This window comes from Dermacentor albipictus, chromosome 1, assembly GCF_038994185.2.
Source record: "Dermacentor albipictus isolate Rhodes 1998 colony chromosome 1, USDA_Dalb.pri_finalv2, whole genome shotgun sequence".
In the NCBI taxonomy this organism is placed as follows: domain Eukaryota; kingdom Metazoa; phylum Arthropoda; class Arachnida; order Ixodida; family Ixodidae; genus Dermacentor; species Dermacentor albipictus.
Genome location: NC_091821.1, coordinates 504,066,186 through 504,090,019, shown reverse-complemented (window position 1 = coordinate 504,090,019; position 23,834 = coordinate 504,066,186). Strand labels below are relative to the sequence as shown.

The 23,834-nt window shown below is 46.5% G+C and overlaps 1 protein-coding gene and 1 long non-coding RNA gene across 2 annotated transcripts in view; one reads left to right on the top strand and one right to left on the bottom strand.

Annotated features, from left to right (window-relative positions):
• The window catches only part of LOC135911066 (uncharacterized), a 30,896-nt gene extending 28,748 nt beyond the window's left edge, over positions 1 to 2,148 (top strand). Inside the window, exon 3 of the long non-coding RNA XR_010567201.1 lies at positions 2,044 to 2,148. This is a non-coding gene — a long non-coding RNA (uncharacterized lncRNA). The remainder of the gene's footprint in view (positions 1 to 2,043) is intronic.
• TppII (Tripeptidyl-peptidase II) overlaps positions 1 to 23,834 on the bottom strand; it is a 263,290-nt gene that overhangs the window by 6,983 nt on the left and 232,473 nt on the right. Inside the window, exons 24-28 of the mRNA XM_065443152.1 lie at positions 21,944 to 22,089; positions 17,551 to 17,656; positions 8,656 to 8,780; positions 6,027 to 6,306; positions 59 to 178 (exon numbers count right to left, since the gene is read on the bottom strand). Coding sequence (XP_065299224.1) covers positions 59 to 178; positions 6,027 to 6,306; positions 8,656 to 8,780; positions 17,551 to 17,656; positions 21,944 to 22,089 — 777 coding nt within the window. The remainder of the gene's footprint in view (positions 1 to 58; positions 179 to 6,026; positions 6,307 to 8,655; positions 8,781 to 17,550; positions 17,657 to 21,943; positions 22,090 to 23,834) is intronic.

Here is a 23,834-nt window from a genome sequence, read left to right as displayed (position 1 = left end):
TTGGCCCCCTTATTTGGCAAGACACACAACAAACAAGAGCCCAGGAACGTAAGCATACCTGCACGAGGCGGCGCTCAATGTCCCGGCTAGGCTTGTCCTCGAGGAGGCGCAATAGGACTCGAGCTGCCCGACCAGGGTGACCTAGTGCAAGGGCATGCTTCTCCACAAATGGCGCCACCTGCAGACGAAGAAAAGAACATTGTTTTTTAGATGTTTCCTTCGAAATAAAAGAAAACCCATCCATATCTTCTACAGAAGTTCCATACTTGCGCAAGTACAATGTTTGCACATGAAGCCACTGCATAAAACTGGTACTGGTTTTAACAATATATTGGTTATAACAATGAGAAGCTGCTGCACAGTCAACTCTTGTATGTTTTCCATGGTGAATGCCATGGAAAATGCCATGCAATGCCCCGATGCCGCATTATCGGTTAAATGATGAAGTCTGGCTGCTGGGTGTCCGTGCCGAAAGGTAGTGAAATGCGAAATCCTCGAAAAGAAAAAAAGAAAACAAGAAATTCGAGCTGCTGAACGATGGCCTTGACAGCCACTGTGCACTCATTTTCCAGCCTTTTCTACGTGCCACTCTCCCATCACGCCTCCAACCCTACGAACACGAATGGGTTGTGCTCATAGCTCTAAGCTGCACCACCCTTCGAAACAAGAATGGACAGCGCCAACTGCACTGCTCCCACATAGCTCGCTGGCTCCTCATTCAGTGCAGTTCTGCAAACAGCTTAATCACTGGCATTCGTCTTTGTTGGTTGCGTTGACATCGTTCCTGGCCACATGGTTTCTCCGCCTGGTTTGGCTCGCCGCCGGAACGGAAGATGGCTGATCTGCCCGCTGATCATCGGCAATGCACGACACTGCTGGCAAAGAGGAAGTGCACACTTATAGATTTGCAAACTAAGTGCTTCTAATCGACGAGGCGATCGTCGCGAACGTGCTTGCATCGGACAGTGACGGCGACAACGGCAGCAATGACGCGGTAGAGCAGGCTGCCTTAACGTTGTCCTCACAGGAGGCCCGGCAGATGATTCAGTCCCTCTGTTGCTTAATTTTCGCGAGGAAGCTTTGATGCCGAAGTTTTTTCTAATTTTGTGCTTGATTGTGCATCAGGAACACCCAGTGCTATTTGTACTGGCTCTCAAGATTCCTGCTTTGCTGGGAGACCCTCCCTGCAAAGCTTGCGATGGAGGAGATGGTGGTGCGTATTCTCGGATAATCGCTCAATCACGGCCCAATGAGGCACACTCCGTGCTCCGACCGCCATCTGAAGCGCCATAAACAATTCCGCATCGGCAGGACGTGCATTTTCTTGTTTTCGCTCCACTTTGCTTACCGAGGTACACATTAAGCACTGCACAATGTGTGCAAAAAAACCGTCACATGCCGGTAGCAACATGCATGTCGCTTCGAACAGGTGATCATCAAACAAGATGGTGGCCACGACATGTTTCCGGCGCATACGATCGCTCCTGGCGCTTGGTTGTTTTTGTAAACAAAACTGGTGTCGCATATATGCAAGAGTATTGTTTTGGTATCTTACGCAATTTTAGTGCAAGGCAATCGTATTTGAGCACATTTTGGAGCCTGCTAGCCTTGTGCAAGTAGGTAATACGCGGGGTTACGTTACAGCAAATTTCGTTGATGCAGGATTGTAGTGCAGCGATATTTCATTGTCAAGAGGTATGAAATGCATTGAATCCTATGGGCGTCCGCCGGGGATACGAAAATATTTTGTCACGAGAATTCTGTTGCTGCGGGGTTTCATTATCACGGGTTTCGACTGTAGAAGAGAAACTTAAGGCCCAACTTCTGTGTTTTGAATTTTCGTCCAAATGCCAGTACCGGTACATTAATGTGGCGTCACAGTTTTCAGATATTTTATGTTACATCGTGCTTTTGGTTTCGAGACCGAAACTTACTCGCCCTTAGGGGGCACTGTGATAGCGACGCTGGGCCTATTCAAAGCACCGGGCTTCAATGAACTCTTTCTCAGCCTCGGTCCGCGTGTGCATTTGCATTTCTCTTCAGGCCGCCATCCCAGCGTGCCCAGCATGGCGATCATGGCGGCCACACCGACATAATATTGGCGATGAACATTAACTTTTCGTGTGGGCTCCACATCGTCAACTGCTGCCGTGATGTCCACAGGAATTGCCGATTCTGCCATTCTGCTGCCGCGGACCCAACGCTACTGGCGTTGCACATGCGCAACGTGTTCCATCGCCATGCGTGACATAACATTGGCGACGAGGTTAATCTTCACGAATCGTGCCTTCATGTGAGTTACGACTCGCAACTTGCTTCTTCACTGCCATCTTCTACTTCCGCTGCCCACTTTGCAAGCAGCATTTCTGCACTTTCTGCGATTGCAACATCATTGGTTTGACCTTTGACGCTACTGTGGTGTCTTCTTTGCGGCTGTCCACACCCCTCGGCCCTGCCTGCTACTGCTTCAGCATGAATGCGGCGAACTCAGTTTCGGTTTATTTAAAAATTCCATTAATTCTTTATTTGTGCAGTCCTGTTATTTGCATTGCAAAATGTACTGGATAACTTGAAGAGCCCGTGCACATGCATATGAACAGTACGCAGTTTGCAGTTGTGGTCTCCGAGACCGGCATGCTGCGACGCACTTCCAGCTTCGCATCAACTTGGATGTGATGTCTTCAAAAATGTGGCGGGCGTGACGTGTTTCCAGCTCCTGCAATTGCTTCTGGCACTTGCAGTATATAAATGCATGGCCTTCAAGACTGGACTCCAAGAGAACTGTCACTAGGACTGCAATTCAGACACCACCAATTGAGCAAGTGCTAGATACCGCAATGTGGGCACTGACAGGTGGAAAAGCTGTGCAAAGCCTGCTTACATTGTGTGGCAGTGTGCATCAAATTTGCGTTTATTTTGACCTGTGTTTATTTTGTAATGGGAGTGATGGCGTACGCTTTGCTGAAAACTTGAACACAGATGTAGACGTGAAGACACTGTACACTAACATGGCTGATGAAGCCACCGACACTGTGCTAGTAGGCGATGGTGGGGACGTTAATGAGCCCACAAGTGTGCCCACTCTAGTGACAGTTATCAAGTCCCTGAATGTCGTCGACAGTTTTGTTGAGGGCACTGAGAGTTTTGTTGGGTGCTGAGTGTGAGATGCTGCACATGACCCTTGGTGCAGCAAACTAGTGCACCAAGCAGTTCTGCATCAATGCAACCCTGCTACACGAAAAATAAATGGGACAGCTTGGGTTGCGCAGTTTTGCCCTCCTTTCCCAGGGCTTTTTTTTTTCCTTCTTTCTGGGCAATTCGAAAATCCGCTAAATTTGAATATTTTTCATGGCGTGGCGGAATGAATTAATGACGCTTTACTGAAGGCCAATAGATTATTGTGGGCAACACTTTCAGCAAAAGAAAAGTAGACTTACACAGTAGAACCCCACTAATAGGTATGTCAAGGGACCGTAAAAAAGAAAGACGTAAGAGCCAGAAAAATGAAAAAATTAAAATTTCTCCAATGGTGAACTGTTCACAACTTTATTGCTTGCTTAGCGTGCTAAAACTCGTGGCGTGTTGTCTGCAGCATGTTGTCCCGAGCGACGAGCACGAGACGTTTTTATAGCAATTGCAAAGCCGTGTGAATTTCTAGATCGTCACTTGAACGCATGTACCTTCTCATTAAGTCCAACGCCCCTACTGTTTACTTAAAGGTTGGCTCCACTAGCTGCTCCTCCTCCTTCTCCTCGTCAACTTTGTCGTCAACTGTGGAAGACTTGGCACCCTCAGCCGTGATCTGGTTGATGGCAAGAACCTCAGAGGTGACAACAGCGTTGTCTACAGAAGCGTAATCACTGTAAGCAATCCTGTTAGCACCAACAGCTTCCATGTCCGCATTGAGCTGGCGGCAGTCTTCAAAAACATCGTCCCCTGCTGTTTCATCAGTGCAAGCGGCGGCGCCGAAACATTCAGCAATGCAGTTTGCCAATGTAGTTGCAGAGACGGCGCTCCAAGCCGCGGCTAAGTAATGCATGGCATCTAAGGTTGTGATGCCTCTTGGCTGCTTCCCACGCTCCACACTTGCCAGCGACCGCTTGACAATGCACTTCCGGTAAAAGTGCTTTAGGTTCTTAATTATGCCAGCATCCAAGGGTTGTAGGTGGCTAGTCGTGTTGGCCGGTAGGTACACGACCTTGACATTCTGTAGCGCCGAGGTATCTTTCAGATGCGCAGAACAGTTGTCCAAAAGAAGAATGACTTTTCTGTCCTGAGAGCCCATCTTACGGTCCATGTAAGTCAGGAACTCCTCAAAGAGCGAGCGGGCCATTCAAGCCTTAGAATTGTTCTTGTAATGGCAAGGCAGGCGGTGGTTATTCTTCAGGCAGTGAGCGTTTAGAAATTTTCCTATGACCCACGGCTTCATCACCTCCGAGCCATCCGAGTTGCAGCACAGGAGCACAGTCAGATGTTCTTTGCTGCATTTCCCGTCACGACAGGCCTTGCCTTTAAGGCTCAATGTCTCTTCTGGCTGCAGCTTGAAGAAAAGGTCTGCTTCGTCTGCATTGAAGATGTTTCTGGGTTCATAACCCTTAATTATGGACCCCACACTCTCTTTCCATGTGTCAACGGTTGCCATATCGACACCGGCAGGCTCTTTGCTGACTGCTCTGTAGCAGATCCCCCGCCTCCTTTTGACGGACGCAGACAAATTGTCAATCCCAAGTTCGTCGGCAACCTCCATCACTTTCTCTCGCAATATGGTTCCGTCAAAGTTAACACCTGCAGCTCTGGCTTGCATGAAACCCTTGGAAATGGCCTCATCAAGGCGCACATGCAATGCACCCTGAGCTTGCTTGCATTTGATGTCGAAGGTCCTGGCGTTTTCTTCAATTTCGCCTCCTTTAGCGATAATGGAGTTAAGGGTAGGTAGCATTGGCCCAGACTTCTTCGCTATGCGAACTTTCTTTCCTGTCGGGTTTTCGTCCACGTTGCGCAGAATGGTCAACTTTTCTTCCAGTGAAAGTGCCTTTCACTTTCTTGATGCCATAGAAGAAAAACAAGCGGACGCTTCCACAGCAGACTAGTTTCCGCCTAGGCCCGCGCACTGGAGAGAAGCCACTGACAACAGCCCACACACGACTACGACAAGGCGCATATCAGAAGTCCGCAGCACAAAGGAGCCAAGGTGGCGAAAAGGCGGCAAAGGACAGCAAGCATAAGTGGCGCAATTTATGCAACCAGTGACATAAACAATGATAATAGTATAGCCTGCGCAGACACCCCCTGCAGTTTTTTTCCTGTCGAAGCAACACGCCACAACTTCGTGCGGCTGATTTTGTAGTCAAGACAGGCCAATCCGCGTGAGAAGCCAACATGGCAGTTGCCACTCGTCACTCGGGCCAGATCGGGGTGCCAGCTCTCGACATAGCACGCGGGAACGTTCCTGCAATTACAATGTAACAGCGGGGTTTCTAATGCATGGGATCCTATGGGGGCAATGCCGGGATCGACCAACAACGACTTGGCAGCCGGGAAAACGCTGCAGGCTGGAACGTAACAGCGGGTTTCTACTATTCGCATAAATACAGTATTCCATAGAAATAAAGCCGGGCCAAATTTATTTAACACATTTAGCAGATTTACTTCGTTATATCTGTGTTCATTATGTTGAAGTTTGATTGTACAATGCAGTACTACAACTTTACCATTAAACAATTAAGTAGACCTAAGGAGACACTGTGAAAACCAGTGACATCAAGAAATGTCAGTACAGCAAGTTCGGGGCAGTGTAATACCCATCTTCCGTTTTCACACCTTTTCTGACTTTCCAAGCTACCTCTCACAGTAGGAGTAGCTCTTTGGTATTTAAAGCGCAACTGACCGGTACAGCTCAACTTTGTCTTTTTTGTGTCATTTTAACGTAGATGAATAAAACTGTGCAATAAGATCTTGGGGAAGGAACACTGCCAATTTTGTATTGACACTGGGAACCAGCACTGAATGCTGGTCACAAGTCTTACCTTGGGATCACTAGGGTCGGCCCATTTGAGAAGCTCTGCATAGACACGGTTCAGGTCGGCCACCGTGGGACCCTGTTCGTCTGTCGTCGTGACTGCTGCTGTGGACGGTGTTTCTGTGGTGGCGCTCTCGGCGGCTGGCTGGGGAGACCCGCCAGAGGGGCTACCGGGCTGCCCATCGCCAGAGCCTTGTCCAGCCTCCTGTCGTGCGAGGAAGATCTCACAAAGGGCGGCACCCTTGCGAGTCAGGGCCTCCACCACTTGCGCCTTTTGCTTCTCTTGTCTGCAGCAAAGTTGTCCTCCACTGTTTCAAGGAGCCACCTCTAGGACTAGTGGCATTGTATGCTCTTGTAAATGCAATCAGGGGATGACATAACCACTTCTCTTTGCAAAGGTCAGTTGAACAGCAGTTATTAAATTAATCTTGCAAAGCCCAACATATCACTTTTGCTACACTGAGTTTGAGGCCTCAAAATTATGGCTCAAGTGCAAGAAACCTAATGCAAGCTCCAGTAGCATTCATTGTTTTAAACTGATACTTCAGACACTCAATTGCTAATTATTTAATAATTTTACTATAATTATATTAACTCAAACAACGTTTCACTGGTATTTGTTCTGTTTAGGCCTCTATGGCCAGGAATAAAGGTGAATAAATTGTTCTTGCCTAGGGTTGCCTAGGCAGGTCGCTTTGTTCACGGTGCCGTTCAATCCCCGATCTACGTTGATCTCGATCTCTGTTCTATGTTAATTCAGTGGAGCTGGGGATGGTGCTGTGGGCAATTCCGAATAATCGAGCAGGTCTGCAAAATTTGTCAGCGATTTTAATGCATATCATTTGTTTTTTTCGGTGTTACTTTTGTCTGCGTCATGTGAAGGCTGTGGGTCCTTGGAAGTCAACCTTTCAATGTTCGTTAATTCAAATGGATGCATATATCTCAACTACATGCTTCGATTCTTGGATATTCTTGGCTGCTTCGTCTACATGTTTTGCACATGTGCAGCCTTTGAAAAATGTTGTTTTGATTATAGTGCAATGCCACTTATAGTATGGATATTTGCGACTTCGCCGACGTACATCATAAGCCATACTATATGCTTTACAATGAAGCATACACAGTGGAATAAAATGTATAATACTGAACTACCAGAACGCTAAGCATACACCACAGGGGAGTCAAACCTAAAGTGTAACATTGGATTACAAGAAACCCACCGTATTTACACGATTGTAAGTCGAGCCCTTTTTTTTAAATTTGAAAGTCTGAAGTTGGGGGGTCGACTTACAATCGAAACCAAAACATGGCCCCGGCAAAAAAAAGCGATACCAACGGGAGCTACAACGTAGTTGCAATTTTATGTTTGCTCTATGGCCCTACCCGTTTTTCGCTATCCCGCGTGTTTGTTCGCTTTTTGGAAGGGTTTTTCAACATTTTGAGTTTTACAGTGCATGCAACAATCATGGGGGAGGGGGTGTCGATAGTTGATAGAAGCGCCGCTGTTCCCGTTTGCGGCGGCACCCTCAGAATGGCGGTGCTTACGGGGAGTATCGGTAGCTCATGGAAGAGCAGACACCGCTCGCGGGTTTCTCTTTCTCTGTTTAAAGGCTAGACGCGTTCCACTTGATGCCGGCTACGTGCTACTTCTATGCTTCCCCAGTAGTCATGAGTGCTCCAGGCCCACGAATCGTTCGGGACTCGTTCACAGCAGCGTTCAAGAGGGCTGCCATCCTTTACGCCGAATAAACAAATCGCTGCGCAGCGGGCCGCAATTTCGATCTTTCTAAACGGGTGGTGCGAGAGTGGCGACTGCAGCGAAGCGAAATTTTCACCTGTGACGGCAAGTGAGAAATTTCCCACGTGCCGAAGTCTGGACGCTTTCCGGAGTTCGTACGTCGCTGAAATGCGTGATCGGTCCCTGCCAGTGAAGTGCGACGTGGTCATGAAACAAGCTCGGACCTTCGCCTTAATTTTAAGGTTCTGCTCCGCCGTGAGTACAACGAGTGGCTGGCGGCAGAATACGCCAACCGGACCTGTCAATAAAGCCTCCCTGACGGCTGCGTGTGGTTGGGGGCATTTGGCGTGGGCTGCTGTTCTGCAAATTGTTTGCCAAATTTGAAATTTCGCTGGACCACGACGCGCTGTGGGACCGCAGCAACGATGACGATGGCAGCACTAGTGAAGACGAGTAGTCCAGTGACCATGTCAGCTACTAATAAATTTTCGTTATCGAATGCGCCCTCGGGTGTGCTCTTTTTTTTTTTCCGGTCACGCGATATGGGGGGGTCGACTTACATTCGAGTCGACTTACAATCGTGTAAATACGGCAAGTACTTTTTTGATATTCTGAAAATCAATTGGCTGTTCCCCATTATTTAGAAGTTTTGTCTTGAACCATGACCTCTTATCTTCCCTTTGCTTCTATCTTGACTAACAGTGCAACCTTTAAACAAATTCTTGTGGTAGACTGCTCCCTTGAAGGACATTTTACAACTTCCAGTGCACAACAAAAATGGCCTACAGATCCTCCTGAGGGAAGGCTCTTTAAGGAGCCAGCAATACACACGCTCCTCTAGACAGTCGTGAGAAATTTTATGAAACCATGAGAGAGAACCAAGGCAGGCAGAACGCACTGCTTATTGTTGCCGTCTTTCTTGTCGGGGCGTGCCCCTAGTGCAGCCAGCAGCTCGAGTGTGTCAGTGGCTGCCAAGGCCTCGTCTGCAAGGGCCACAATGTCCGAGAGGTAGCGGGTGCGCTCCTGCAGTGCACAGAGGGGGGGTGACCCATGCTCGTCAGAACACTCACAAAAACACCAAACGCAACTTGGAACTCACTGGTACTGCACATTAGGATGGTTTCAGCATTTAGACACAACACAGTGACAAGTAATCAAAACCTACACTCAGCTATGGCATGCAGAAAAAACTCCAAGTTCGCAATATTGTACTCTCACATCTAAAGCGGTAAGTGTCTCTCTATACGTCCTCCTGTTGACAAGCAACTGTTGAAAGAAAAGCCACACACTTTCAGTACCTGGCCCATCTTTATTGTGCAGTGATGGAAGCGGCATTTAGGTCTTTTGAAGCAGCTTTTGGAGCCGGAAAAATTGCCACTTGCAGCAAGAAAAGTGTTTTGGAGCAATAATCTACTGCTCTGGTCTAAACAGAAAGTTCTGTATCAACTGGTACTTTCTGAAACATTGCATTCAATACAGTTAAACCTGGATATAACGAAATTGACAAATGCTCGAAAACTTTATTTACACGGAGGTTTTTGTTACCGTATATACTAGCATAATGATCACACTCGCGTAATTATCACACCCCTGAATTTTGTCGTCAAAATTAGATTTTTTCTTTCCCATGTAATGACCGCACCCTGAACTTGCCACAGCTATATGTCGTGTGCCAAGTCTAGCTAATGACGATCCTGCTTACTATCGTCGAATGCTACGTGAATGACTCTTCAAGCCATACCAAGCAGTCTGCACGCGCCGAACATTCTTAACCAGCAGCCATATTTTATTCCCTTCATCACTTTCTGCACTTCCAGGACAAAAAAAGAAAAAAAAAAGCTACAACCAAACTTGCCTTGGCTTTATTATTTGTAGGCTTTATAATGGTTGTGGTCAACAACAACAAAAAGGTGCCTTTCAATTCTTCTCGTCTGCACTCGTGGGCACACAACAAATCGCGAGCGGCAACAATAGTGGCTACATTTACACTGATACGTTAGAAGTGTACACTATTCATACGCCGACGCTTGTAACACAGCTAAGATATTCGCCCACCCAAAGCGGAAGCGTGCCGTATTAGGATAGCAGTGAAGACAAATGCTGCAGTTTCTGCGGCGTACCCGCCATGGGTTTCTGTCACTGGCAGCTAAGAGTGCCCATCTCTGTTTCTGTCCCCTCAAAGTGGTCATGGCTACGTTATTGCCACAAACTTGCCGATATTTACAATATTATTCATTACCGATACGGAAAATTCACGAGAAGAAAAAAAATCATGTTCGGCGCATTCGATTTGCTCCGCCGGCCACCATTTTTGTTTTGGTGTCCCACAATGTTACAACGGCAGCCGCCCATTTGTTGACCTGTTGTCATCCCAATAAAGAAAAGTTTTCTTTTCGCAGAAAATTTAACTCGCGTATAATTGCACACCTGAATTAGTGTCAACTTTTTTTTTACATAAAGTGTGATCATTATGAGAGTAAATACGGTATATGCAGTTTCAGCATGAAAATCCAAAAAAGAAATGCACAAATTAAACAAGGAGGAACTGGCGGTACTCATCGAAAATGCATTTATTTAATGGCAAAAAACTGTCATTTTCAAGCAGCAGAAGCTTGATGTGGGCAAGTTGGCTTAACATACTTGAAGAAAAGAAATGAGCGCTACAAAGACGCGGACTAAAAGAAGAAAATGTACGACGGAGAGGCACTTTTAGTCCGCGTCTTCATAGCCCTAATTTCTTTTCTTCAAGTGTGTCATTTTGCCCTGTAGCTTGTTCATAAGGGACGGCAACACTGAATGCTTGTACAAAATCTAGGAACACAACGATGCTCCATCACCATCTAGCGAGCCCGGATTGTGGTGCAAAATGTCAATGGCATTCAGCAGTTCCTTCGCAGAAGGCAAAGCACGTGATGAATCGATCTCCAAAGATCCGTCATCACTGTGGTATTGGACATTTCCAGCAGCACCTCATTCGAGATCCATTTAGCAGTTACGACGCAGTTGTCTACACATAAAACTACCGGGGTTGTTGGAGAAGTATGGGAGAGGCCTTTGCACTGCAGTGGGCGTAACCAGGCTGCTGATGATGATGATGAAATAATCGGAAAGGTGCAAATAGTCTGGGGCTGCTCCATTTGCACGCAGGTGAAACCTAAGCTTTGGCAAGATCGGGTGGGCCTGGAAGGTCCTCCTCTCCACTGTCAGTTTCTGCAGCCTGAACCTCTTTTGTGATCTGGGCCTTGCTGAAGTAGTTCATAATAATGTCTGCACTTGTTTCCCGCCAGGATGCTTCAAGCATCTCAACTGCTTGAAAAATGTCCACCTTTGTTTCCCGCTGAAGACGAATGTTCAGAAGCAGCTTTTGGATTGGTACACCGGCAGGAACACTTCACACTGTTAATAATTCCTCTGTCAAAGGGCTGAAGGAGCGATGTACAGTTTGCGGGTGAAAACTGGAGTTCAATGTTAGACAGCTCGAGGCCTTCAACATGGTGCGCAATACAGTCGTCTACGAACAGACCAATTCTACGGCCTTGTTTCCTGATATCTTTGTCGAACTCCATCAATCAGTCACTAAATATGTCCCCAGTCAGCCATGCTTTTGCGTTTGCCACATATTTCACAGGCATTCTGTGTGTCCCTTTGAAGCATCGAGGTAGGGTGCATTTGCCATTAGCCACTGGGACTCACTTATCATTTCCGTCCGAAGTCATGCAGAGCAAAACAGTCAAACAATGTATACTCTGCTTGCCACTGTCTCAGACGTCTCGATTTCGTGTAAGGGTGTGGTTTGGTAGAAACTCGTACAAAAGGGCCGTCTCATCAGTGTTGTACGCATCATACGCATTGTAATGCTCCAAAATGCCTGGTAGCTTGTGCTCAATCCAAGAAGTAGCACCATCGCTGTCCGTAGTGGAGGACTCACCACTAATTACTTTGCTGACGATTCTATACCTGCTTTTGAAGCCTTGAAGCCACCCGTTACTCGCTTTTAAATCATTGCGGGCCCAAGAAACAAACATAATTCCTTGCTTTTTACTGCAAAACAGTGCCGCCAATGGGAACATTTTGTACCCTCGTGTCCATGAACTAAGTAAACACTGCTTTGTCAACGTCAGCGTATGTTGATGGCTTCAGCTTCTTCTTGCAGTAAGTACCTGACTCCACTGCAATTTGAATCAAATCTTTTGCATTCAGAATTGTAGACAGAGAACTAACTCGGATGCCAAATTTGGCAGCTACATCTTTCTTTCTTTTTCTTGCCTATGGAAACAGTGTTCAAGATGACGAATTTGTCTTTGAGAGTCATTATTTTCCATTTCTTCGTCAAGGCACTCATCCTTGGAATGATACACTGAAGTGTCTGGATGCATGGACACAGGAACTGACTCGCATGCACGCATGGAGTCAAAAATGAAGGAAGACACAAGGAGAGACCCTGAGTCCACGAAACACGGAAAGCTACAGTCCTTTTCTTCTTAGTAGTGTTCCTTCGTGTCACGCTAATGAAGTTAAGTGCAGAGACTTCTGCAGCTACCGCAGAGTGGCATTGCCGACATGCCACCAGCAACCCCCAAGCTGCAGCAACATCACTCAGAACAAACGGCAGGATGTTTGAAGTGAGAAGGAAATAAGGACATGGATGCGGCGGCAAGAATTGCATTGGCGGCCAGCTCAAGGGATGCAGGGGGTGCCTCAATGTGCAAGCAGACACGCGGGTACAAGCGTCATCCCTCCCTACTCTCTGCACCAGCGGCACTCTGTGGAAGCCTCGCTGTTGCTGGGCGAGTTGCGCTGTGCTTCCCCGAGTGTTGTGCCCGCAGAAATCTACAGATACCTTGCTGTCACCAGAGAGTGTTGCATCGTGCTTCACTGCATGTTGCGCCAGCGGCACTCTGCATAAGCCTTGCTGTCGCCAGGGCTACTATGTGCACGCCAAGCGCCATGACACTGCTTCGCACTTGGTCATGGCAAGGCAACTGCAGGAGATGTATATGCAGCTGCTGCTTGTGCTAAAATAACACAATTTTGGGCAATATCACTAGGTGGTCGGCGAGGAGAATCCATTATTTCCAGGGTGTCTTCCGCCACCACATTTTACAGAGAGGTCACAAATACATGTGCTTCTATGGAGGGACAGTGGGGAATAGAAAAACTTCGGAATATCGAGGAATTTGTTGTATAGAGTTTGTTATAGGCCGGTTTAACTGTACAGTGGGATCTCGATGCTACGACCACGGCTGATATGAATTTCCGGATGATACGAATTTTTCTATGGTCTCAACCGAGCCCCATTACTTTGCAACTTGCTGGAGAACGGTTGTTACGAATAGATTTTCGACCGCGTCAGTTGATGTGAATAAACGCCGCCCCACTAACGGCCACGAAAGAGAACAGCGCGCAGTCACGCGATTTATCCCTTTCTCTTTTGGTGCGGAGGCGCGGACGCGGCACCAGACAGTGCAGAGGCCGCGACTGGGCGCGAAGAGTTTGAAGCGGTGCCAGTTTTGTTGCTTGTCCGTGTCCCATCGGACGGAGTGGCTGCTGTGCTTTGGGCCGCATTCTTTGTGTTTGCGGCATTTTGCCTAGTTGCAGCAAGCTATGTCTTGCAAGCAGAAAGCGCTCTCCTTTAAAGAAAAATTAGACATTCTTCGAAAGGTCGATGAGGATCCCAAGAGGAAGCGGACGGAGTTGGCTAAGGAGCTAGCTAGGCCTTGCAGTGTCACTCAGCACAATTGTTGCACAGCGAGACTCTATCATGAAAAACGTGCTTTCGTTCAACGTCAACACGAAGCAAACGAAGACCGCTCAGCACGTGAAACTTGAGGAGACTCTCTTGACTTGGTTTAAAGTAACCGTAGCTTGTGTAAACATTGACGGTAAAGTTTTGCGGGAGAAAGCCGATAAGTTTGCACTTGCTCTGCACGTCGATGGATTCCAGGCCTCAGATGGGTGGCTGCAGCGTTTTAGGACAAGGCACAGCCTCGTTTATAAAAGCATTTGCGGCGAAGCGAAAAAAGCTGACGAGGCAGTTGTCAGCGACTGGCTAGCGAAGCTGCCATCACTCATCGCGGAGTATGAGCCTCGTGATGTTTTTAATGCTGATGAGGCAGGTGTGTTTTTTTAACCTGCCACCCGAGAAGAGCCTCTGTTTGAAAGGTGAAGCATGCAAAGAAGGCAAAAAAAGCAAAGAGCGCATTACGGTTTCTTATGCACCGACGGATCGGAGAAACTTAAGCTCACGGTAGTTGGAAAGTTTCAAAAGCCCGGGTGCTTCAAGTGCAAGAGTCATTTGCTGTGCGTCTATCGTGCAAACAAAAAGGTGTGGATAAAGGCGGCACTTTTCGAAGAGTTTCTGTCGCTCCTTGACAGGAGGATGGCTTGCAAGAATCGGAAGATTGTTCTGTTTCTTGACCAGTGCGCCACCCACCCGAGGCAAGTAACGCTTCAAAACATCAAACTTGTCTTATTACCCGCGAACATGACGATGCACCTGCAACCCCTTGATGCTGGGATTATAAAGAATGCAAAGCACCATTGCAAGAGCCTTCTTGTGCACCGTCTACTTGCTAAAATTGATCAAAAGGATGAAGGCGACCTGCGAATAAGCCTCTTGGACGCCATCCATTTTATAGCTATGGCATGGGATTGGGTAAGTCCGACTACCGTAGCGAACTGCCTCGGCAAATGCGGCTTCTTTGGGAGTCCAGGAGAGGTGCCCCCAGAGCCGGAAGATACAACTGAGGATTGGGAACGGCTTAATGTCAAGTGCACAGCTGATTACTTTTGCACGGCAGGTGACAATTGCACCACCTGTGGTGCACGCATGGTAGAAGATATTGCCTAACAGGCCACATGCGAGGCTGCTGATTCTAACAATGATGACGACGACACAGACGTGGGTGACGACGAAGGACCACCACCGGTGGCTGAAACGCTGCACGTGCTTGACGTTCTGAGGCGTGCTATGGCCGCGGATGAAATCAGCGACAACACATGCATGCGTTTTTATGGATTTGAACAAAGTCTGCTAAGTGACCTGACAAAGAAAAAGAAGCAGAAGAACATTAGAGACTTTTTCTTCAAGAAATAAATATGTTTTACGTACGTGCGCCTGAGTGAGTTCACCTCTGACTCTTTAATTTAGCTAGTTCTAATTGCGTTTCGATGATATGAATTTTGCCTAATACAAATATTTTTCGTAAACCCGTGAGATTTGTATCATCGAGATTCCACTGTATAGTATTTTAGTAAGAAGCAAGTATCTTTGTTCAAATTGTTGTTTCATTTTATTGTTCATTTTATTGTTAATATATAAACTAATGAAACACAGATTTCAACCTAATGCACACTTAACTCTGTGCTTCAATATATAATCCTTCTGTGCTCCCCCCCCCCCCCCCCTCCTAAGCTGTCACTGGATTCATTACTCATTTCATTTGGTAAAAACTATCTGTCGTAGTGTTTTATCCGCCAAACACATAGAATATGCACAGCTGCCCAATTCTTTATTTACATGACACGAGCGCTGTATCCTTGAGCATTAATAATTATGTGCAAGGATAAGCTCACGTGGTTAAACTCATGCTAGTCACAGCGTATGGTCTTCTAGACTGTTCCAAGCAAGGCACTCGCACATTATCTGTTCAGCGCTCACGCGATGTTAACAAAGCAAAGGTCGGCTGTAGCATATCGGCACTATACTATATCTCTACTATTGAAATTACTAGCTGAGCAACTGCTTAAGGCTTGCGTTGGGGCTAGTTGGAATATCACACTTATATTTCTAAAGCAGTGCTGTAATGTTGAAACATACACACGGACGAAAGCTGCACAGCCGAAGCGTTTTGTCCGAGTGTTTTCGTCCTTGTGTATGTTTAAATTTTACAGCGCTTCTTTATAAGTATTAGCTGAGCAAGTTGGTAACTGATCAGAAGCATGACTAAGCAGCACAAATCCATATGGAACAGAAACAAGGACACTATCTTTATTGCTGTCCTCATAGGTATAGATTGAACAGTGTCTGGGTTGTGTGAATTCTGCGTCCGTGTCTACTTCCTTGTCCCGTATTCACGTATTTTTCTATGTCTGGGCTGCTTAGTTGTAATGAAATGCATCTTAGGCACTTGCCAATATACTACTAAGTGACCGCGAGAAAGGCACGCCAAGCAGCTGTTCCCTCACAATTGTGCGTCACCATAATTACACGACATAATTATTATTGTGATAGCAATTTGAATGGACACTCCTGGCGAATTTGCAAATGGGTTCCGTATAATGTCCAAGTGCGATACTAAGACAGTTGTGTGGGAAAGTGTGCGAGGGTAAGTCGAGAATGATGGCTGCCTGATGCGCGGCGCCTACTCACGCGCGCAAGAATAGTCTGAATTTGGCCGTATTGATGCGAGCATGGTGCAATACCTGCAATAAATGACAATTTGGCACAGCATGTAGCAAGATTTAATTCATGGTACAGTTTGGCGCAATCGGCGCAGTGCTACCGTCAATGATTGTGTCAACTAGTTGCCACTGATGTAGTCAAAAAGCCTTAACTTGACCCTGACTGGACCGACGAGTTTGATAGAATTATGCGGTAGGTCGAATTAAACAAGATGCCAAAAAATGTCAAAACACACTGCTGATACAAAATTTAACAGTATTTGCCAGAGTCTAACATGCTGCCTAATCAAATGCATGCTCACTTTCTATGTGTCCAAAGTAGAAAAATAATGTAGAAATCACTTCAAAGCTCCTGAACAAGTACAAATCTAGCGAGCACCAAAATTTTTTAAAATGATGTCCCTTTCCAACGGTGCTTAAAGCCAGCTTCGCCGCAATACAGCCTTGTTACGCGGTAAAGCATACAAACACAGCAAAGGTGATTTCTGTTTTTTATCCGATTGAACCACACGTGCAATTTTCCCCGGAAAACAAAAGGTGCGCATTAGAATCCAGTAAGTACCGTAAGTACCGTAATGACACATTGTGCACTACAGTTATTGCTTTAAAACCTTCCTAGGGCAGGCCGAAAATGGGCATTTTTGACGGCAGATGATGTGTGTTCAACATATTCATTGTTCCCTAAGCTTCGCCAAGACGGATGCTGCTGCTGCTCAAGGGGGCTCTCACGATTGGGGCCCCCATAGGGGTCAGGCACCTGTGCACTGACCAGTGAAGTTCAAATTACCCAGCGAATGCCAATTCTAGGATAGAAATAGCAAACGTTCGGGCCCTAGAAATGCATGAGTGCCGGCTGAACTGAAAAATCGAATTAACCGAAGTCGCACTAATGTAAGTCTGTGGCATACTCTTTCGAGGCAAATGGTTGTCTCACGTTTCCGCACTGCATGGCGTTGCTAGCGGTGCCAACAGTATGAATTCGTTGCTACACGTAGGAATATTTTGCACTTTTGTTCACCCTGTAGGAGCAGAGGGCTGTCCAGTTGCTTTTGTATAAGGACTTCTCAGACACTTCTGGTTGCTGCAACGGCTGCCTGAAAAGCAGCCAGTGAATTTAAGGGTGACTGCACTACTGGACAACTTTGTGCAAAACAAGAGCATTGGACATTGTGTGGCACAATGTCTAGCGCACTTCTGCATAGTTGTAGTTATTGTACGTCAGCATGTGTGCACTAGGAAGTGGCGAGCACAAGCTGTTGCATGGCAATGTTGGTGAATTAACCATACATCGTCATTCAGATGAAATGTGATGCTGCAGCTCTTGCTGTTCACATGTCTAAACTACAGCTGCATCAGAAATAAAGCAGCAGACACAACACCGACAACACACCTTGTCACTATCGAGGGACTGGATGCGTGCAAGCAATATCGGCACATGCTTGGCATTTCGCTCCTTGAGGTCTTCGAAGAGGTTGGTTGCCGACTTCCCCTGTAGCCTGCACATACAGACACACACACACACCAACCAGTAAAGTCACAACAACCGACAAGGAATACAAACTAGTTATAAATTTATGACATACTCTTGCGAAACATGTCAAAGTTACATTATTTTATGCCCCAGCAGTGCAAAATCTATTGAAAAAGTTCGCTTGTGCAATTTCTAGCGAGTCTTTATTTGTTACAGACTAAATAAACATTGAGTAAAGTCAGCCACATCATGTAACTGACCTTCCACGTAACATAACTTCTAATATTTGATTATTCGCTGAGAAATGCGTTGTACAGTAAAACCTTCTTAATTTGAAGTCTGCTGGGCCATCAAAAATCTTCAAATTAAGTGGATTTTCATATCACCCAAGAAAAACAAAAACTCAGAAAAAGAAGGGCAAGAACTGCATGACACAAGCATGGCACATTTATTTCGTGCAGCAGTCGAACCTCGATATATCGAACAGCGCGGTGATCGCAAAATAGTTCGATATAGCCAGAATTCGATATATAAAATCACGTAGAAAACGCGTCAAAAACTAGCACAAATCAATCAATGAACCAATCGTGGCGCAATAGATACTCACATGAAGCTTCAAACAAAGTATTTATTTAGTTCGCTGGAAGTACCGTATTTACTCGCATAATGATCGCACTTTTTTTGTCAGAAAAATTGACTCAAATTCAGGGGTGCGATCATTACGCGGGTTAAATTTACCGCGAAAAAAAAAATTTTTTTTTTCGCCCCGCGTTTGCTGCGGGATGCGAGATTGCGGGTGCGGGACACCAAAACAAAAATGGCGGCCGGCGGAGCGCGCCGAACGCGATTTTTTTTTCTTCTCGTGAGTACATTACGTGTATTGAAACAGTTTCTTCCGTATCAGTGATGAATAATATCATTAATATCGGCAAGTTTGCGGCAGTAACGTAGCCATGTCCACTTTGAGGGGACAGAACCAGGTGGGCGCGCTTAGCTGCCAGTGACATAGAAATGCATGGGTGACGTGCTGCGGAAACTGCGACATCTGTCTTCACTACTATCCTAATACGGCACGTTTCCGCTAAGGGTGGGCGAATATCTTAGCTGTGTTACAAGCGTCGGCGTATGAATAGGGTACACTTTTAACGTATCAGAGTAAACGTGGCTACTATCATTGCCGCGCGCGATTTGTTGCATGCTCACGAGTGCAAAAGCAGATGAAAAGAATCGAAATGCGCCTTTATTGTTTTTGTTGACATCAACCATTATCAAGCCAACTCATAATAAAGGCAATTTGGTTGTACCTCATTTTGTCATATATGTGCGGAAAGTGATGAAAGTAATGAAATGAGGCATCTACTTAAGAATGTTTGGTGCGTGCAGGCCGCTTGTCTTGGAAGAGTCGTTCGCGTAGCATTCGACAGATGGTAAGCGCGATCATTATTAGCTAGACTTAGCACACGACATATCGCTGCGGCAAGTTCGGGGTGCGATCATTACGCGGGGAATAAAAAAAAAAACGAATTTTGACGACAAAATTTAGGGGTGCGATCATTACGCGAGTGCGATCATTATGCGAGTAAATACGGTACTGAAGCAGCGTAGCCTGCTTCATATTGGCAACCGCGTGCTTGACCACGGCGACGTCAACATAGTCTAAACGGTCCACAAGAGACAGTCCAGTGCCTTCTATTGCACCGCAGTAGCGGCGTACAACGGCCAAAGCAGCTACAGCCTCAGTTGCAGTCGGGAGCAGGGCAACATCAGCGCTTGCTGGATCAGCCTCAGCAGCGTCTTCGTTTGGCCACTCAGCAGTCGCTTCTGCCGCGATCTCCACGTCTGTCAACTCCGCCACTGTTCCGGTGCTGTCGTCACCGCCAACGAAGTCCTCAATGCACATGCTGTGTGGCTCAGCACCGACAAAGCGCTCCAACTGGCTCCACGGCCGCCTCGATCATGCGCGCACGGCAAGGCTTGCCGTTGACGCGTGATCGAGGCGGCTTGCCCCGCCGTGCGCGCATAGGCATAGAATAGCATAGGTGCGCGCGTGATCGAGGCGGCCGTGCTGGCTCCAAGCCGCCGCGTGTGTACGCCGCTACGTTCGAATGGCGCCCTCGGCGCAACCGATGTGTGCAGCTGTCGTAGGCAGCAGTCCGGAACGCCCATCGCGCCGCCGCTATCTTCGAGAGTGTTGCGGAAAAGCTTGCCTCCTGTCAACAGAGCGCACTTGGTCTGGGGCGGCGGAGTTCGATATATCCATTTTACATCCGGCCCCGTTCGAAATAAAGAATTAAAAATGCATGCAATTTTCCATGTGATATAGGAAGTGTTCGATATACGCAATAATTCGATATATCCGTGTTCGATATATCGAGGTTTGACTGTAGTTGTTTATCAAGAGCACCAACTTTTGGGCTAGCTGGTTACGCATAGCAGATCACGGTAAAACGTGCACAAACAAGGACAAAGTGAGGAGTAGACAACACAAGCGCTTACTTCCAACTGATCATGTATTTACAAAATTGGATCATAAGAACACTTTACCTTGTGACGTCACAAGACCAAAATGCCGACATCAGGTGGCCATGCTCAGAAACTTAGTGTCTTTGGACGACAGAAAAACAGAAGGTGTGCTGACACACAACACAGCCGCCTTTCTAATGCAATTTCCCTAATCGTGTGGTCCCAGCTATATCGGTCAGACTGAAAGGTGTCTGAATGAAAGACTTCTAGAACACAGGAGGAAGGTGGCGAATTGCCGCTATGGGAATCTTTCTGTACATTGTCATGGCTGTGGAATAAAGGCCAAGAAGCTGTGTAAACCCTTGTTCAACATATGTAAGTTAGTCATAAATAAGAACCAGGATTTTAGGGAGATAACTGAAATAAATTGCATTAGAAACGCGGGTGTGTCGTGTGTCAGCGCACCTTTTGTTTTTTGTCATCCAAAGACACCAAGTTTCTGAACATGGCCTCCTGATGTCAGCATTTCGGTCTTGTAACGTCATGAAGGAAAGTGTTCTTATGATGCAATTTTATAAATACATGATCAGTTGGAAGTAAGAATTTCTGTTGTCTGCTCCTCATTTTGTTCTTGTTTGTACGTGCTTGACCGTGATCTGCTCGTTGTTGATGCAGGATTGTTTAGTGCGGCGGTTCACTCCACCAAGGGTTATGAACTCTAGCCCACTCATCATGCGCAGCATCTCACATTCACCACCGCTACCCTGAACAAAGCTGCGGACGACGTTCAGGTACTGAACTGCTGCCTAGAGCGGGCGCACAAGTGGGCTCAATTAATGTCTCCACCATCGCCTACTGGCACACTGTCGGTTGCTTCATTTTCCACGCACTTCAGCCCTCACCAGCCACTCATCTTTCCAACTTGAGCTGATGCTGGCACTGTTCAGCAGGGGTTAGGCCTCATGCAGTAGCTCTACTGACTCTACTTCTTGGCTGCTGAGGATGACACAAGGTCAAGGTTGAATTATCCGGAGTTGCAATTGACAGAAATCGATAGTACTCTAGGATCTTCACTGCAATTCACAATTCTATGCATGATCCGGGAACACCCGCTCCTATTCCATGGGAATTGGCCATGTAAGACGGGTGTTGTATGGGCACACAGTGCTGAAGCTGGTTCAATGATATTAGAAAGTGCTCATACGATACAGTTGAATCCCGCCACAACGAATACCGCCACAACGAAATTTCCGCGACAACGAATAATTTTTTATTCCCCGCGAGTATCCTATAAGAATTAATGGCCTAAATTTCTCTGCACAACGAACCATTTTTGCAGAGCGTTTCCGCTTCAACGAAATTTTCGCGTTCAAAATCGAAACCGAAACTAGTTTTATTGGCGAGAAGTCCAAGTCAAATCCAAAGCCACATTAAGCATGAAATCACGTGATTGCAGTTCCGCCATTTTGGCTTTGTGTCGTGGTCGCGTTGTTCACTCGCTGCCTTTCTCTTCGACAACGACGAGTTTTCATCCGCAGGACACGATCATCCGCAGGACTCATCCGCAGGACACGCAGGACACGTTGCTGTCCGAGACGACGATGTTGCAATGGGTTTGCTGACCGAGTGCGAAAATCGCGTGACGGCGTTGCTCGCCGTGAAGCGTAAGCAAACCAAGCTTACAGATTTTTGGCATTAAACGCCTTTGCTGCTGCTTGGGCAATTCTTTCTGCGTTTCACGTCAAATTTTTGCGATAACGAAGTTCCGCGAGAACGAATTTTTTTTCGTGCACCGTGAATTTCGTTATAGCGGGATTCAACTGTACACGGTCGAGAGAGAGAGACCCACTTGGTGAGCCAGGTGGTGCTGAGGTCTCGCAGTGCATCGTGAAACTCCTGGTCGAGGTCCTTCTCCTCAGACGAGTTCTTAGCGCACAATGACGACGAGCTCTTTTTGGGCAGCTCCCCAATGTGGTACACCAGCGGGAACAGCGCCTGGACACCAGTCAGGTACGAGTGAGCGAAAACAGCCTTTCAGTAATTGCAGAAAAACAAATAACTCGCGCACCCTGGCTTCAACACAGTGCTATTTGACACGGCATGTTGAACTGCTGGTAACAATGGCACTGGAATCAAAGTAATTCTTATCTGTACCCAGTAGAGAAACCATGTGATGAGAAAAAGCTGCGAAACATTCTAGAGCCCTTTTTCCCAAAGAGCTTTCTTTCCTGAACTGATTTTTCCTGAGCTCATTCAGTGAACGAAACCGTTTATACCCGGCTCCGCAAGTATTACTGGCGTGTCATGTAGGAATCATGAGAACTGTTAAGCCAATAGTCTATCAATTCAAAAGTGGCAGCTGCACAGGCTACTTCAATGGCTATTATTCTCATTGCCTATTCAGTCTATGGAGGAGGACAGAAACTGTGTTGCAAAATGCAAGTGGCCTCAAAGCGATTGTGGGTTGGTACCACAAACATTCCTGGAACTAAAACAAGTTGCTGGTATTTTGGTGCTTTTTCGGATGAAACACCACAGCATTTATTAACAGCTTTGTTTTCCAACATTAAACCTTACACCACACAGATCGACTGATGACTGACAGAACATGATTACAGAGAATAAAGGTACAAATACGATAGATGTTAAATGCTTCAGAATTGACATTGCATGCTGCTCCCTGTAAAGAAATTTTTGTTAATATGTAAAGTGTTCTTGTTAATTGTACATGTACAATAAATTATGTAGTCACAACATACTCATTTAGTCAGTGCTGGCCAACTGAAACTGGCCTTTCATAGCTTTCTAAGCACAGTAAAACCTCATTAATACATACCCGCTTAAAACAGTCGCAATGATTCCCACACCCCGTCGCCATTGAACTTAATGCATTAGCTGACCACTTAAGCCATAGTCATTTACTGCACGACTATTGCATACTATTTACCGCATATACTCGCGCAATGAACACACTTGCATAATAAACGCACCCCCAAGTTTGCTTTTGAAGATTTGGATTCTTGTTTTCCCCTGCCTATTAACTGCAATCTCAATTTTGGTCTTGTACAGTCCCACGATCAAAAAGCTGTGCTGTAGTTCTTCAGAGAGACTAGAATCTTTTACTCTCGCACATGTGTTTAAAGGGAGCGCACTTAAACTCAATGCCAGTCAGTGTGATATAAATATTTAATAATACTGCTTGAAAAACGCCGAGATTATGCAAACGAATTTCTACAGCTAAATCATGTAGGCTGAACACCCATGCTAGTGGCAAACCTACTGTGGCGGCACACTGGAAGGGGTGGTTAGTCTGATGAAGCTGAAGCTGACGACAAAGCCATTATGAGAGAACACTGGCGTAAGCCTGTGGTAGGAACAGGCTGCACGTTATCACGGTGGCTTGGGACTTGACAGAAAGAGCAACCACGATAACACTCAGCCTGTTCTTACCGCATGTTTACCGCAGTGCCGATGCAAAAGCAATTCGCAGACTGAAGAGAGAGAAAAAAAAATGCAACTGCTCTCTGTAATTGCAAGTTTACGCAGTTTACAGTCTTTACTCTCACATAATAGAAGAGAGCGCACATGCGATGCATGGCCGGGTGAAGTGCATGGGAGAGTCCAAGTGAAGAAGGGACGGCTGGCACTTGGTCAGCATAGTGGACATAGTTGGGCGCAGTGCCGAATTACCACTTGTATTGCTCAATTTTCTGTCAGTATTTGGTTTCACTGCGCAGCAT